The sequence below is a fragment of the Peromyscus leucopus genome, chromosome 6, assembly GCF_004664715.2.
Source record: "Peromyscus leucopus breed LL Stock chromosome 6, UCI_PerLeu_2.1, whole genome shotgun sequence".
NCBI lineage: Eukaryota > Metazoa > Chordata > Mammalia > Rodentia > Cricetidae > Peromyscus > Peromyscus leucopus.
In genome coordinates this window covers 93,392,998-93,406,529 of record NC_051068.1, presented here as the reverse complement: position 1 = coordinate 93,406,529, position 13,532 = coordinate 93,392,998, and the positions used below count along the sequence as shown (strand labels likewise).

General features: G+C 35.4%; 1 protein-coding gene across 4 annotated transcripts in view; it reads left to right on the top strand.

Annotated features, from left to right (window-relative positions):
- Ptbp2 (polypyrimidine tract binding protein 2) overlaps window positions 1-13,532 on the top strand; it is a 65,881-nt gene that overhangs the window by 23,395 nt on the left and 28,954 nt on the right. For all 4 annotated transcript variants that reach the window (XM_028880090.2, XM_028880089.2, XM_028880087.2 and 1 more), the window contains exons 4-5: window positions 1,337-1,509; window positions 2,472-2,615. In XM_028880090.2, the coding sequence (XP_028735923.1) occupies window positions 1,337-1,509; window positions 2,472-2,615 (317 nt within the window). The remainder of the gene's footprint in view (window positions 1-1,336; window positions 1,510-2,471; window positions 2,616-13,532) is intronic.

Below are 13,532 nucleotides of genomic sequence, written 5' to 3'. Positions count from 1 at the left end.
TCTATGGTGGTCCCTAAAGGCTGGTCCAGAAAAGTGATAGACTCAATGATGAAGTTGCTTATTTCATTTTTTTTTTTATCATTTTTAACCTAAGTGCTCTATCTTAATGTGAAGGTAACTTGTGGTGAATTATAGGAGATCTGACGAATGTTTTGAACAAACAATAATTTTAGATAGGCACTTGTGAGGAAGTTAATTACAATAAAAACCAGAGCAACAGGGAGAGTACTGTCTTTACTCATTAAGATGTTGATGTTAGATTGAAATAGGAAACAGATTTTGACTTAAGAGAAGTGTTCCAGTAGGAATAGTTTTAAAATTTCATTTGTTTGTATTTTTAAAGTAGAAACTGTCCTTAAAGTGCCTCAGGACTGAGTAATACATGATAAATGGTATGCTTAGTGACTTCTGGGCCTCTGAGGTGGCTCAGCAGGTAAAGGCATTGGCTGCCAAGCCTAGTAACCTGCTTGTGATTCCTGGGGCCCACATGGTGCAGAACACTGACTCAGGCAAGTTGTCCTCTGACTTCACATGAACATTGTGGCATCATAAAGTATTTAAATTCTATTTTAATGTATTCATGAATAAATTAGCATGTATAAGGATTTTTCTTGTCAGTTGAAGTCTTAGAAATACACTTGAGTATCTAGTAAATTACGACACACTGATCAGATGTAGAGATGCCTTACAAACAATTCTGTATTATATATTATCTAATCTATAGGCATCTGTAATTACAGAGTGTTTCTTTTTTGGTGAAACTTTGTAATGAAGGCAAATTTATTGAAATGGATACTGCCAGTCTACTTTAAAAAATGATTCAGAAGTGCATGCTTTTACTTCATTATGTTGTTGTTTCATTCTGTTTTATTATTTGTTCTTAGTAAGCTCTTACTGTGCCCAATGTAAATTAAACCTTGCTTATAACAAAGAAAAAAATACCTGTTTATTTTATTCTAGCTGTTTATATAGATATAGAGTGGGGGCTTTGGAATGTATCTCTTGACAAATGGGAGCTTGCTGTATCTGTTAGTCTGTGAAAAGAATTAAATGGCAATATACTTACATACTGTAGTTATTGGACAGTTTCTGTATAAAATTCAATTTTAACATTTTTGCTGATTATTATTCTCTCTGCATAGACTGCACATGGCTAAATGGTAGATTTAATTGATTTAATAATTTCTCCATTCTTTTAAAAGTCTAATTGAAATTTTTCAAGAATTCATATTTACTCACCCATGTTTTAAGGTTATTCTTAGCTTTTCATAAAAAAGGAAAATCCATGTATTTTTGTCTTACTGAAATATAAAGAGTGTTTCTGAATATCTTTCAGCCAACGGTAATGATAGTAAGAAGTTTAAAGGAGAAGATAAAATGGATGGGGCGCCCTCTCGTGTACTTCACATTCGAAAGTTACCTGGTGAAGTGACTGAAACGGAAGTCATTGCTTTAGGTTTACCTTTTGGTAAGGTGACTAACATCCTTATGCTGAAAGGAAAAAACCAGGTACAGTTCTACAAACATTGCTAGCATGTTAAATAAACCCCAGACTACATAGAATGAGAATTATCTGTCACCTAATGAGAGGATTAAATTTCTGACAAACTTAAAAAGAAGTCTTTTTTTTTTTTTTTTTTTTTTTTTTTTTTTTCAGTAGCAGAAACCAGGGGCACTAATAGCATCTATTGCTTATTTATCTGATAGTGTTAGTAGAAATCAGTCTTAAGTTTTGGATACTCGTTCAGTAATAGTAGCAGTAGCAGTAGGATCCAGGCATTTTAAGCATGACATTTTGTTTTAAAATATTTAATGGTTCTATTTAGTAGAATTTATGAAACTTAACATTCTCTAACGGACAGCTAATGTTATAATTATTCTGGCTGTTTCACATTTTTCCCTTTATATTTTTTAAATGAGACCTCTAGGACAATTCTGAGGCTAGAAAATGATTATTTTTCTCTAGTTTTTGTTAGAAAACAGATTAATGGGGTGTAGTAAATCATAGATGAACCACAGAAGTAGTTTGTTCTTGAGGGGGATTGCTTGATTTAGCTCTAATTGTGTATTTAAAATTAAAATATTTGTAGGATATATTTCATTATTTTCAAATTATTTATATGTGTGTGGATATATGCATGTGAGTGGAGGTACCTACAGAAGCCAAAGGTGTCACATCCCCTGGAATTGTAGTTTAAGGCATATGTGAGGCACCGTACATGGATATTGGGTGTCAACATGGGTCCAAAGCAACAAGCTCTTTTAACCGGCCACCTCCTTCAGCCCTAAATAAGATACTAAATGCTTTTTATTAGAATACTGAAATGTAAATTGAGGGTTGTATTCTAGACAATGTTTAATTAGCAGACTATATTACACAGATACTTGAGTTTGAGTTAAAATTTGTAATTTTTATTTAAAAATTTAATTCATAGTTTTTTGTTTTGTTTTTTTTCTAAACTCACTTTCAGGCATTTTTGGAACTGGCAACAGAGGAAGCAGCTATTACTATGGTTAATTACTATTCTGCTGTGACACCTCATCTTCGAAACCAACCAATTTACATCCAGTACTCCAATCACAAAGAACTAAAGACAGATAATACATTAAACCAAGTGAGTGTGTATATATAAATACAATATGTAGCTGATAGCATCTTAAGAATCTCATAAATAGTATATATTAATAGAAAAGTTGCTTCTATATGCATTTTCTTGTTATCTTTAAAATATTTTAGTGTGTATGCGTATTAAGTATTCATTTACAAAAATATGTGGCTTTCTGATACTTATTTTCTGGTCTAAATATTAGATTAGTTTTACTATATTTAAACACTTGTCAGAGATTTCTATTTCTTGTTGCATTTTAAAGTTTTTAATATGGAAACGAGGGCTAAGGGTTAGTTGAAGATGTTTGAGTCTCTGGGTTTAAGTCCCTAATACCAAGCAACCAAAGGAACAAACACTGACAATCATCTGTAGTCACAGCTGGAGCTAGAAGTTAGGTGCAGGAGGGGAGCCGGAGAGGTTGAAGAGGCTTGATGAGATGGAACTTGTTAGTATAAACTGCACTATTCTGCTGCTTAAACTGACGTTACGAAATGCGGTGCCTCTGATGGACTGACTCTTGTGTTCTTTCATTGTCATAGTTTTTTGTTTTTATTTTTTTCCATAAAAAGTCTTAATTTCCATAGACTGGTTGTGCATGCCTTTAATACTGGCACTCGGGAGACAGAGCCAATGAGTTTGAGGCCAGCCTGGTCTACAGAGTACATTCCAGGACAGCCAGGACTGTTACACAGAGAAACCCTGTCTCAAAAAAAATGAAAAAGAAAAAAAAAAGTGTTAATTTTCTTGAGGAAAACTAAGAATGAGGACTATATGAATGTTGGCTTACAAAAATATGATACAGCAGAATGTTTAAAATTAATGTTAAAATAGATAAGAATGCTTTTAAACCCAAACATGTTAAATTGACATAATGGTCTAAGGACTTTTATTTTCTTTAATACAGTGCTTTTAAAACTTACTGTATATATTTGCTTCAGTAAGATACGGCTGTATCTAGCTATTTGTTACATCAAAAACTTTCATTCCTTGTAGATTTTCTTTACTTTGTGAAAAGTGACTTGAAATTATTTTTAACAGCTTATGAGAAATAAGCTGTAAAACTTTTGCCTAAAGGATAGGGGGCTAACATACCATATGCTTTTATTGGTTTAGTTTGTAACAAAGATCTCATTCCCTTTGAATCAAAGAAGTTAGAAAATATGCTAAAAGAAATACTTATTCTGTACCTTTTGTTAATTTTTTTTGCATTTGTTTAATTATCAATTGGCAAATCATGAATGTACATATTTATGGAGTACAGTGTGATTTTTTATATTCGTCCTTTGTGGGTAATCAGATGACATAAATTGACTTCTCTACCACCTGAAATACTTTATTTCCTTATGGTAAGAATGGGCAAAATATTTTGAAATATACAGGTAGCTGTAGTTTTCATAGTTTGTCATAGACCACTCAGACTTACCCTGACCAAAGATCATCCTCTAAGCATCCTTTTTGCCATGGGAGCCAGTCTTCTTGATACTTTTATGGTTTTGATTATATGAGATTCTCTATGTGAGATCATGTACTGCATGTCTTTTTCTATGTATTTTATTATACTTAGTAAAGAGATTTATCCCAGTTTTATTTATTATTTTAATTTTTGAGATTCTGAACACATTATCATTTATTTTATGTAGTGCTCTGGATGAATTAAATCCAAGGTCTTAAACATGGTAGTTGAGCACTGAATCACTGGGTTATGCCTTCCATCTTCAGTTCTAGAAGATTAAAAAGAAAGAAATATATAAGAAAGGGAACAAAAATAGGGAGTCTCTAGATACATAATTTTAAGTAGTGATGGCTATTTAAAGCTCCAAATAGAGGGGGACTTTAGAATAATGAACTTCCAAGTGGTTAGAGAATAAATCACTTAGTCTAGTCTATTTGATTACACACAGAAGGAATGTTCAAAGTAAGTCAAGTTTTTAATTTCCAAAGCCCTTTAGTGTTTGGTGTCATTGTTGTCATCTGTTTTTACATAGTAATTTGGCACAGAAAGAACATTGCAGTTCTTGGAAGTAGTCTGTCCTTCAGTTTTACCTTTTAGTTTATCTTGTTCTTATTCTCTTTATTGCTCTTTATTTTTATTCATAATTGAGAGTGCACAATTAGAATTTTGTTAGACTCACATGATTTTCCCCCAGATTAAAGTAATGAGGAATTGTATGTCATGGTAGTTCCGCTGCTGCCAAAGAGACTTATCTTGATCTAACAAATATGCCTTTTAGGACTTTGGATTCTTTTAAGGGGTGATTTTGTTGTTTTTAGTGTTGAGGTGATGAGTCAGAAGCAAGAATTGAGTTGCTTTTTCAATATCTAAACTTCCCATTAATCTGTGTTCGTGCTTCCTGTCTTGTGAACCTGCCAGTTGCTGCACTGATACCTGTTTGTGTTTTTTGTTGTTGTTGTTAGTATAATTCCCAATTATATATAATTCCCAACTTGCTGTGTGCTCACTGTGTCCTTAATCTGTTTTCATTTATTTTCTCTGTTCTTGGAATTTAATAAAAATCATTCTTAGCCTATTGTTTAGTATTTGATACATTTTACTTATTTATAGTCATTTTGATATTTGATAATAGAAGAGAGGCAAGTTAATATGTGTTTAACTATAAATTCTATTGCAACCATTTATTAAATCACTGAGTCTTGCTGGGCGTTGGTGGCGCACGCCTTTAATCCCAGCACTTGGGAGGCAGAGGCAGGCGGATCTCTGTGAGTTCGAGGCCAGCCTGGGCTACCAAGTGAGTTCCAGGAAAGGCGCAAAGCTACATAGAGAAACCCTGTCTCGAAAAACAAACAAACAAAAAAAAAAAAAATTTAAAATCACTGAGTCCTATCAATTCACTTTTTATACTTACCTATATACTTCTCTCTAATCCTTGCTACTTCTATTGCTTAGATGACAGTTATTTGTGTTGATTTCCACTAAGTTGTTATTCTGCCTCATGTCCTTTCTGTGCTTGGTTAGATAAAGGCCCAGAACAACTATTGTTTGTCTCCTTCCTTATGGCCATCTATTTGCCTATTTTTCTGTCTCAGAAGTAATGAGTTAATCTTGTAACTGAATGAGATTTCTCTTGCTTGAAGTCTTTTGCTGCCATTTTGCTCTCACCTATGGATGGAATGTTGATAAGGCCAATCTGGAAAATGTAGTAAAGACCTATCTCTAAACAAATAGACAAAACAACTAATAACAGATGTTGGAGTTAATATGCAAGAAAGCTTGAGTGCTCATATATAGATGACTGGAATGTAAATAGGTAGAGTCATTTTTGAAAACTGAAATAGCTCAGGTTGAGTATATGCATGTTCTGTATTTAATATTTTCTGCTTCTAGTTATGTGGTTGAGAAAATATACACGAATCAAAAGATAGGCAAAGAAAATTCATGAAGCAACCATTACATTGTAGTAGCCCAAAGCTGAAAATGACCCAGATGTGCAGCAGTAAAAGAAGTTGTTATGTATCCATTTAGTGGAGTATTTATGGCCAAAAAGAATGAACATGCTCTGTGTATCTGCAAAGCGTAAGCATACATCATAAAATGGTGTTTCTTGAAAGAAGCTAGACCAAAGTAGAATGGTTTTTATTTTTATTATTTATTATTTTTGTTGGGAGGTGAAATTAGTTCAGACAAGTTCAATTTGTGGCATTTTACTGAGGTCTTTTATAGCATTTGCTTCCTTTTCTATGTATATGTAATAGTTTGAAAACTAGATTGCCAAGCTAACTGTGCTTCATGTATTACAACAAATGTAAAGTCATTTGTTACTACTATGAGAGATCATAATTGTCAAGCTAAAAGAAATGGTTAATGATGAATAAGCATTATTAATGGAATTAATTCCATGAAAAAGCATGGAATTAATATGTGTTTTTATATTGATTTTTATTTCTGAAAAGATAGCCACAGTCTGTATTGTGAGAGATTAGTACAGGAAAGGAAACTTCCCTGACAAAGTTGCAGGGAAAACTTCACCTTTTGTATTTACTGAATTTTATGCTGTGATCTAATGGTTCCTAGTTTCAAAAGACATTTGAATTTGTAACAGATGTTTGTTGTGGTATTTAATGCTGTCATTGTAGATAAATGTGTGTAGGGAAATGATGCTCTTAAGGTCTCTTTATTTTCCATAGTATTAAAGTATCAAGTAGTTACAGTCTTAAAATGCTGAGTTTCATTTGAGCTCCTTGTATTGATACATGCATTTACAGTTCAAATTATTAATTAGCATTTAAACAATGTTTATTTAGATGTGTGTTTTTAACTTTTTGAGTTTTGAGCTGTGTGAACCCTGGATTTTCTTCTTCACTCTCATAGGCATATTAATTCTTTTGTATTTTTCTTTTTTCTTTTTTGGTTTTTCGAGACAGGGTTTCTCTGTGTAGCTTTGCGCCTTTCCTGGGACTCACTTGGTAGTTCAGGCTGGCCTCGAACTCACAGAGATCCACCTGGCTCTGCCTCCCGAGTGCTGGGATTAAAGGCGTGCGCCACCACCACCCGGCCTATGTATTTTTCTTTTATCACTTAGTTGTATTCATATTATTTATCTGAAAATAAAGATTTGTCAGATCGTTAAGATAATATGAAAGTTAAATAATGGTGTATTTTTCAGTATGGATGGCGAATTATCTACCATAAACACTGAAAAATATCCTTCACAGTATATCTGGAAATTTTCCCGACAGTTATAATAGAAACTATATTAATTTATTTTTATTTTAAATCATCTCTTTTATATCAGAGCCACAGCCTCCCCCCATTCTTCCCTCCCAGTCCCTTCCTGCCATTTTCCCCCTCCTTCCCCACCCTCTCCTCTTCAGTCTCCATTCAGGAAAGGACAGGTCTCCCATGAGTATCTATAAAACATGGCATATCAAGTTGCAGTAAGACTAAGCACCTCCCTGTGTATTAAGGCTGCGCAAGACAACCCAGTATGAGGAGTAGGGTCCCAAAAGCTAGCAAAAGAATTGGGGACAGCCCTGTTATGGCTATTAGGAGTCCCACAAGAAGACCAAGCTACACAATTGTAACATATATGCAGAGGCCTAAGTCAGACCACGGAGGTTCCCTAGTTGTCTGTTCAGCCTCTGCAAGCCCCTATGAGCCCAGGTTAGTTGATTGCATGAGCCTTCCCATGGTGACCTTGACCCCTCTACATGCCTTTCTCCTCCTCTACATGATTCCTGTACTCTGCCTAATGTTTGGCTGTGGGTCTGTATCTGCCTCCATCAGTTGCTGGGTGACTCCTCTCTGATGACAGTTGGGCCAGGCACCAATCTGGTCACAGGGGATGGCCAGTTCAGGCTATTTATCCGCTATTGCTATAAGTCTAGGCTGGGGGTCCTCCTTTTAGTCTCCTAGGAGATTCCCCTGTGCCAGGCTTCCATCTGATCCCAAAGTGCTCCCTCCCAGCAGTCCCCTTCAGTACTCTCCCCTTTCATTGCCCCCCTCAACACAAAATGACTACTCGTGTTCTCATCCCCACTTGCCCTCAGTCCACTCACGAAATCACTTCTATTTTCCCTTCTCAGGGAGATCTGGGTGTCCCCCATGAGAACCCTCCTTGTTACCTAGTCTCTCAGGGTCTGTGGGTTGTAGCATAGTTAGCCTTTATTTTACAGCTAGTATCCACTTATGAGTGATTACATACCATGTTTGTCTTTATTGGTCTGGGTTACCTCACTCAGGATGTTTTTTTTTCTAGTTCCCTCCATTTGTCTTCAAATTTCCTGGTGTCCTTATTTTTAACAGCTGAGTAATACTCCATTGTGTAAATGTACCACATTTTCATTATCCATTTCTCAATTGAGGGATATCTAGGTTGTTTTCAGGTTCTGGCTATTACAGTTAAAGCTGCTATGAACATAGTTGAGCAACTGTCCTTGTGGTATGACTGAGCATCCTCTGAGTATGTGACCAAGAGTGGTATAGCTGGGTCTTGTGGTAGGTTGATCCCCAGTATTCTGAGAAACCACCACACTGACTTCCAAAGTGTCTATACAAATTTGCACTCCCACCATCAGTGGAGGAGTGTTCCCCTTTGCTCCACATCCTCTCTTGTACGAGCTGTCACTTGTGTTTTTGATCTTAGCCATTCTGACAGGTGTAAGATGGAATCTCAGTCATTTTGATTTGTATTTCCCTGATGGCTAAGGATGTTGAAGGTCTCCTTAAGTGTTTCTTGGCCATTTGAGATTGTTTGATTGAGAATTCACTTTAGATTAGTACCTCATTTTTTAATTCGATTATTTGGTTTGTTGATACCTCATTTCTTGAGTTCTTTATATACTTTGGAAATCAGTCCTCTGTCAGATATGGGGTTGGTAAAGATCTTATTCCTTTTTGTAGGCTGTCATTTTGCCCTATTGACAGTATTCCTTTGTCTTACAGAAACTTCAATTTTATGAGATCCCATTTATTAATTGTTGATCTTAGTGCCTGTGTTATTGGTGTTCTGTTCAGAAAATTGTCTCCTGTACCAATGTGTTCAAGATTATTTCCCACTTTCTCTTCTTTTGGGTTCAGTGTAACTGGATTTATGGTGAGGTCTTTGATCCGCTTGGACTTAACTTTGTACAGGGTGATAAAGATCAATTTGCAAGCTTCTGCATGCTGACATCCAGTTAGAACCATTTGTTGAAGATGCTTTTTTCCCCCATTGTACAATTTTGGGTTTCTTGTCAAAAACCAGGAGTTTGTAGGTGTGTGAATTTACATCTTGGTCTTCGATTCAATCCATTGATTTGCCTCTGTTTTTTTATGCCAATACCATGTGGTTTTTATTACTATAGCTCTGTAGTAGAGCTTGAAATCAGGGATGGTGATACTTCTTTTATTTTACATAATTATTTGAGCTATCCTGGGTTTTTATTTTTCCATATGAAGTAGAGTACTGTTCTTTCAAGGTCTGTAAAGAATTGTGTTGGGATTTTGATGGGGATTGCCCTGATTCCGTAGATTGCTTTTGGTAAGATGGCCATTTTGACTATTTTAATCCTATGATCCATGAGCATGTGAGATCTTTGCATCTTCTGATATCTTTTTCAATACCTTTCTTCAAAGAATGGAATTTCTTGTCATACATTATTTCACTTGCTTGGTTAGAGGTACACCAAGATATTTTATAATATTTGAGGCTATTTTAAAGGGTGTTGATTCTCTGATTTCTTTCTAAGCCCATTTATCATTTGCATATTGGAGGGCTACTGATTTTGTTGAGTTAATCTTGTATCCAGTCACTTGACTAAAGGTGTTTATCAGCTAAAGGAGTTACCTGGTAGAGTTTTTGGGGTTGCTTATGTATACTATCATATCATCTGGGAATAATGATACTTTGACTTTTTTCTTTCCAATTTGTAACCCCTTGGTCTCCTTTAGTTACCTTGTAGCTCCAGTTAGAATTTCAAGTACAATATTGAGTAGATACAGAGAGAGTGGACAACCTTGTCTTGTTCCTGATTTTAGTGGAATTGCTTTAAGTTTCTCTCCATTTAATTTGATGTTGGCTATAGGTTTGGTGTAAATTGCCTTTATTGTTTAGGTATGTCCCTGGTATCCTTGATTGCTGTAAGACTTTTTATCATGAAAGGGTGTTGGGTTTTGTCAAAAGCTTTTTCACGATTAAGAAGATGATTATGTGAGGTTTTTTTGTTTTTTTGTTTTGTTTTTCTTTCAGTTTGTTTATAGGTGGATTAAATTGACAGATTTTTTTTTTTATGTTGAACCATCCCTGCATTTCTGAGATGAAGCCTCCTTGGTCATAGTGCTTATTTTTTTGATGTGTTCTTAGATTTGGTTTGCCAGTATTGTAGTGAATATTTTTATGTCTATGTTCATGAGTAAAATTGGTCTGTAATTATCATTCTTTGTTGGATCTTTGTGTGGTTTGGATATCAGGGTGACTGTGGCCTCATAGAGTTTGGCAATGTTTCTTCTATTTTGTGGAATAATTTGAAGAGTATTGGTAGTAGCTCTTCTTTGAAAGTATGGTAGGATTCTGCACTATAAACCATCTTCTGGCCCTAGACTCTTTTTGGTTGGGAGACATTTAATAACTGCTTCTATTTCCTTAGGGGTTATCGGTCTATTTAAATTGTTTATCTGATCTTGAATTAACTTAGGTAAGTAGTATCTATTGAGAAAATTGTCCATTTCTTATATTTTTGGTTGTGAGCCTAGCCTTTAGCAGCTGAGCTATCTTTCCAGCCCTGTCCATTTCTTTTAGATTTTCCAATTTTGTGGAAGAGAGGTATTTGAAGTCTGACCTGATGATTCTCTGGATATCCTCAGTGTCTGTTGTTATGTCCCCTTTTCATTTCTGATTTTATTTGAATATTCTTTCTCTGCCTTTTAGTTAGTTTGGATAAGGGTTTGTCTATCCTTGATATTCTTGAAGAACCAACTCTTTGTTTCATTGATTCTTTGTATTGTTTTCTTTGTTTCTATTTTGTTGATTTCAGCCTTCAGTTTGATTATTTCCTGCAATCTACACCTCTTTGGTGTGTCTGTTTCTTTTTGTTCTAGTGCTTTCAGGTGTGCTGTTAGAGCACTAGTATGGGATCTCTCCAAATTCTTCATGAAGGCACTTAGGTCTGTGAACTTTCCTCTTAACACGACTTTCATTGTGTTCCATAAATTTGGGTATGTTGTGCATTCATTTTCACTGAATTCTAGAAGTCTTTAACTTCTTTATTTCTTCCTTGACCCCATGGTAACTCAGTAGAGAGTTGTTCAGTTTTCATGAGTTTGTAGGCTTTCTATTGTTGAAAATGCAGCTTTAATCCATGGTGGTGTGATAAGATAGAAAGGTTAGGGAGTTATTTCAGTTGTTTTCTTGTTTGTTTGTTTAGTCTTTCTTTTTTTTTTTTTTAATCTGTTGAGACATGCTTTGTGGCTGCGTATATGGTCAATTTTGGAGAAGGTTTCTTGCAGTGCTGAGAAGATAATTCTTTTGTGTTTGGGTGAAATAGTCTGTAGATATATCTGTTAGGTCCATTTGAGTCATAATTTCTGTTATTTCTCTGTTTAGTTTCTGTCTGGATGACCTGTCCGTTGGTGAGAATGGGATGTTAAATTCTCCCACTATTATGATGTGGGGTTCTATGCATGATTAAAACTTTAGTAATGTTTCTTTTACAAATGTGGGTGCCCTTACATTTGGGGCATAGATGTTCAGAATTGAGACATTATTTTGTTGGATTTTTCCTTTGATGAGTATGAAATGTCCTTCATCTCTTGATTAATTTTGGTTGGAAGTCTGTTTTGTTAAATATTAGGTTAGCCTATGCCAGCCTGCTTTCTTAGGTCCATTTGATTAGAAAATCTTTTTCCAACCCTTTACTCTTTACTTTGATGTTGAGGTGTGTTTCTTTTATGCAGCAAAATGTTGGATGCTGTTTTCGTACCCAATCTGTTAGCTCATGTCTTTTTTATTGGTGAATTGAGTTCATTGATAATGAGGTTAATTAATGACCAATGATTGTTAATTCCTGTTACTTTGTTGGTGGTGGTGGTTGTGTGTTTGTTGTGTGTCTCTGTGTGTGTTTCTGTCTGTCTTTGGATTGTGCTGGTGTTTTTGTGAGTGTAGTTAACTTCCTGTTGGGAGTTTTCTTCCTAGTACTTTTTGTGGGGCTGTGTTTGTGGATAGACATTGTTTAAATTTGATTTTGTCATAAAATACCTTGTTCTCGCCATCTATGGTGATTGACAGTTTTGCTGGATATAGTAGTCTGGGCTGACATTTATGGTCTCTTAGAGTTTGTAAGACATCAATTTGGGTCTCCGTCGAGAAGTTGAGTGTGATTCTAATAGGTCTGCCTTTATATGTTACTTGCCTTTTTTCCTTTGCTATTATTCTTTCTTTGTACTGTATGTTTAGTGTTTTGATTGTTAAGAGGCAAGGGGATTTTCTTTTCTGATCCAATCTCTTTGGTAGTCTATAAGCTTCTTGTACCTTTAAAGGCATGTCCTTACTTTGGTTGAGAAACTTTTCTTCTATGATTTTGTTAAATGTATTCTCTGGATTTTGAGCTGGGTTTCTTCTTCTTCTATTCCTATTATTCTTATGGTTGGTCTTTTCTTAGTGTCCCAGATTTCCTGGATGTTTTGTGTTAGGAATTTTTTAGATTTAACATTTTCTTTGGCTGATGAATCTATTTCTTCTGTTGTATCTTCAGTGCTTGAGATTATCTCTTCTACCTCTTGTATTCTGTTGGTGATATTTGCATCTGTAGTTCCTGTTTGCTTACCCAGATTTTCCATTTCCAGGATTCCCTCTATTTGTGTTTCCTTTATTGATTCTATTTCCATTTTCAGGTCTTGAACAGTTTCCTCTGTTTTTTTTTTTTTTCTTCTTTTAGGGATTTACTGCTTTCTTTCAGTTTTTTGTTTGTTTTTTCCTCAGTTTCTTTAAGAGATTTGTTCATATCTTCTTTAAGGACCTCTATCATCTTCATAAAGTCATTTTCTTGTGCTTCAGCTGTATTGGATTGTTCAAGTCTTGCTGTTGTAGGATAGGAGGGCTCTGGTGATGCCATATTGCCTTTTCTGTTATTGATTGTGGCACTTAGGCATCTGGATTTGGGATGATTTTAGGTCTAGGTGTTGATTCCTGTGTTTGTTTTTGTTGGATGGGTGTTTTATTCCTTGGCTTCTCTTTTCTCTATGGTCTTCTGGCCTAAATGGCCAAGGGTTCTGGTGAGTAGCCTGTCTCTGGGTACAGTAGGGTGTCTGCTCTGGGTTTTTGGGGGGCTATAGGACCCTAGATCTGGCCTGGCCTTTGGTAAGGCCTAAGTCTTCTTCCAAAGTTGTAGACCAGGATATGGAAGCCAGAGGAGGAGGTACAGACTGGGGTCCCTAGATCTGGTCTGGCCTCTAGGAGATTACATTAATTTCTGGTCAGAAAATTTTATAGT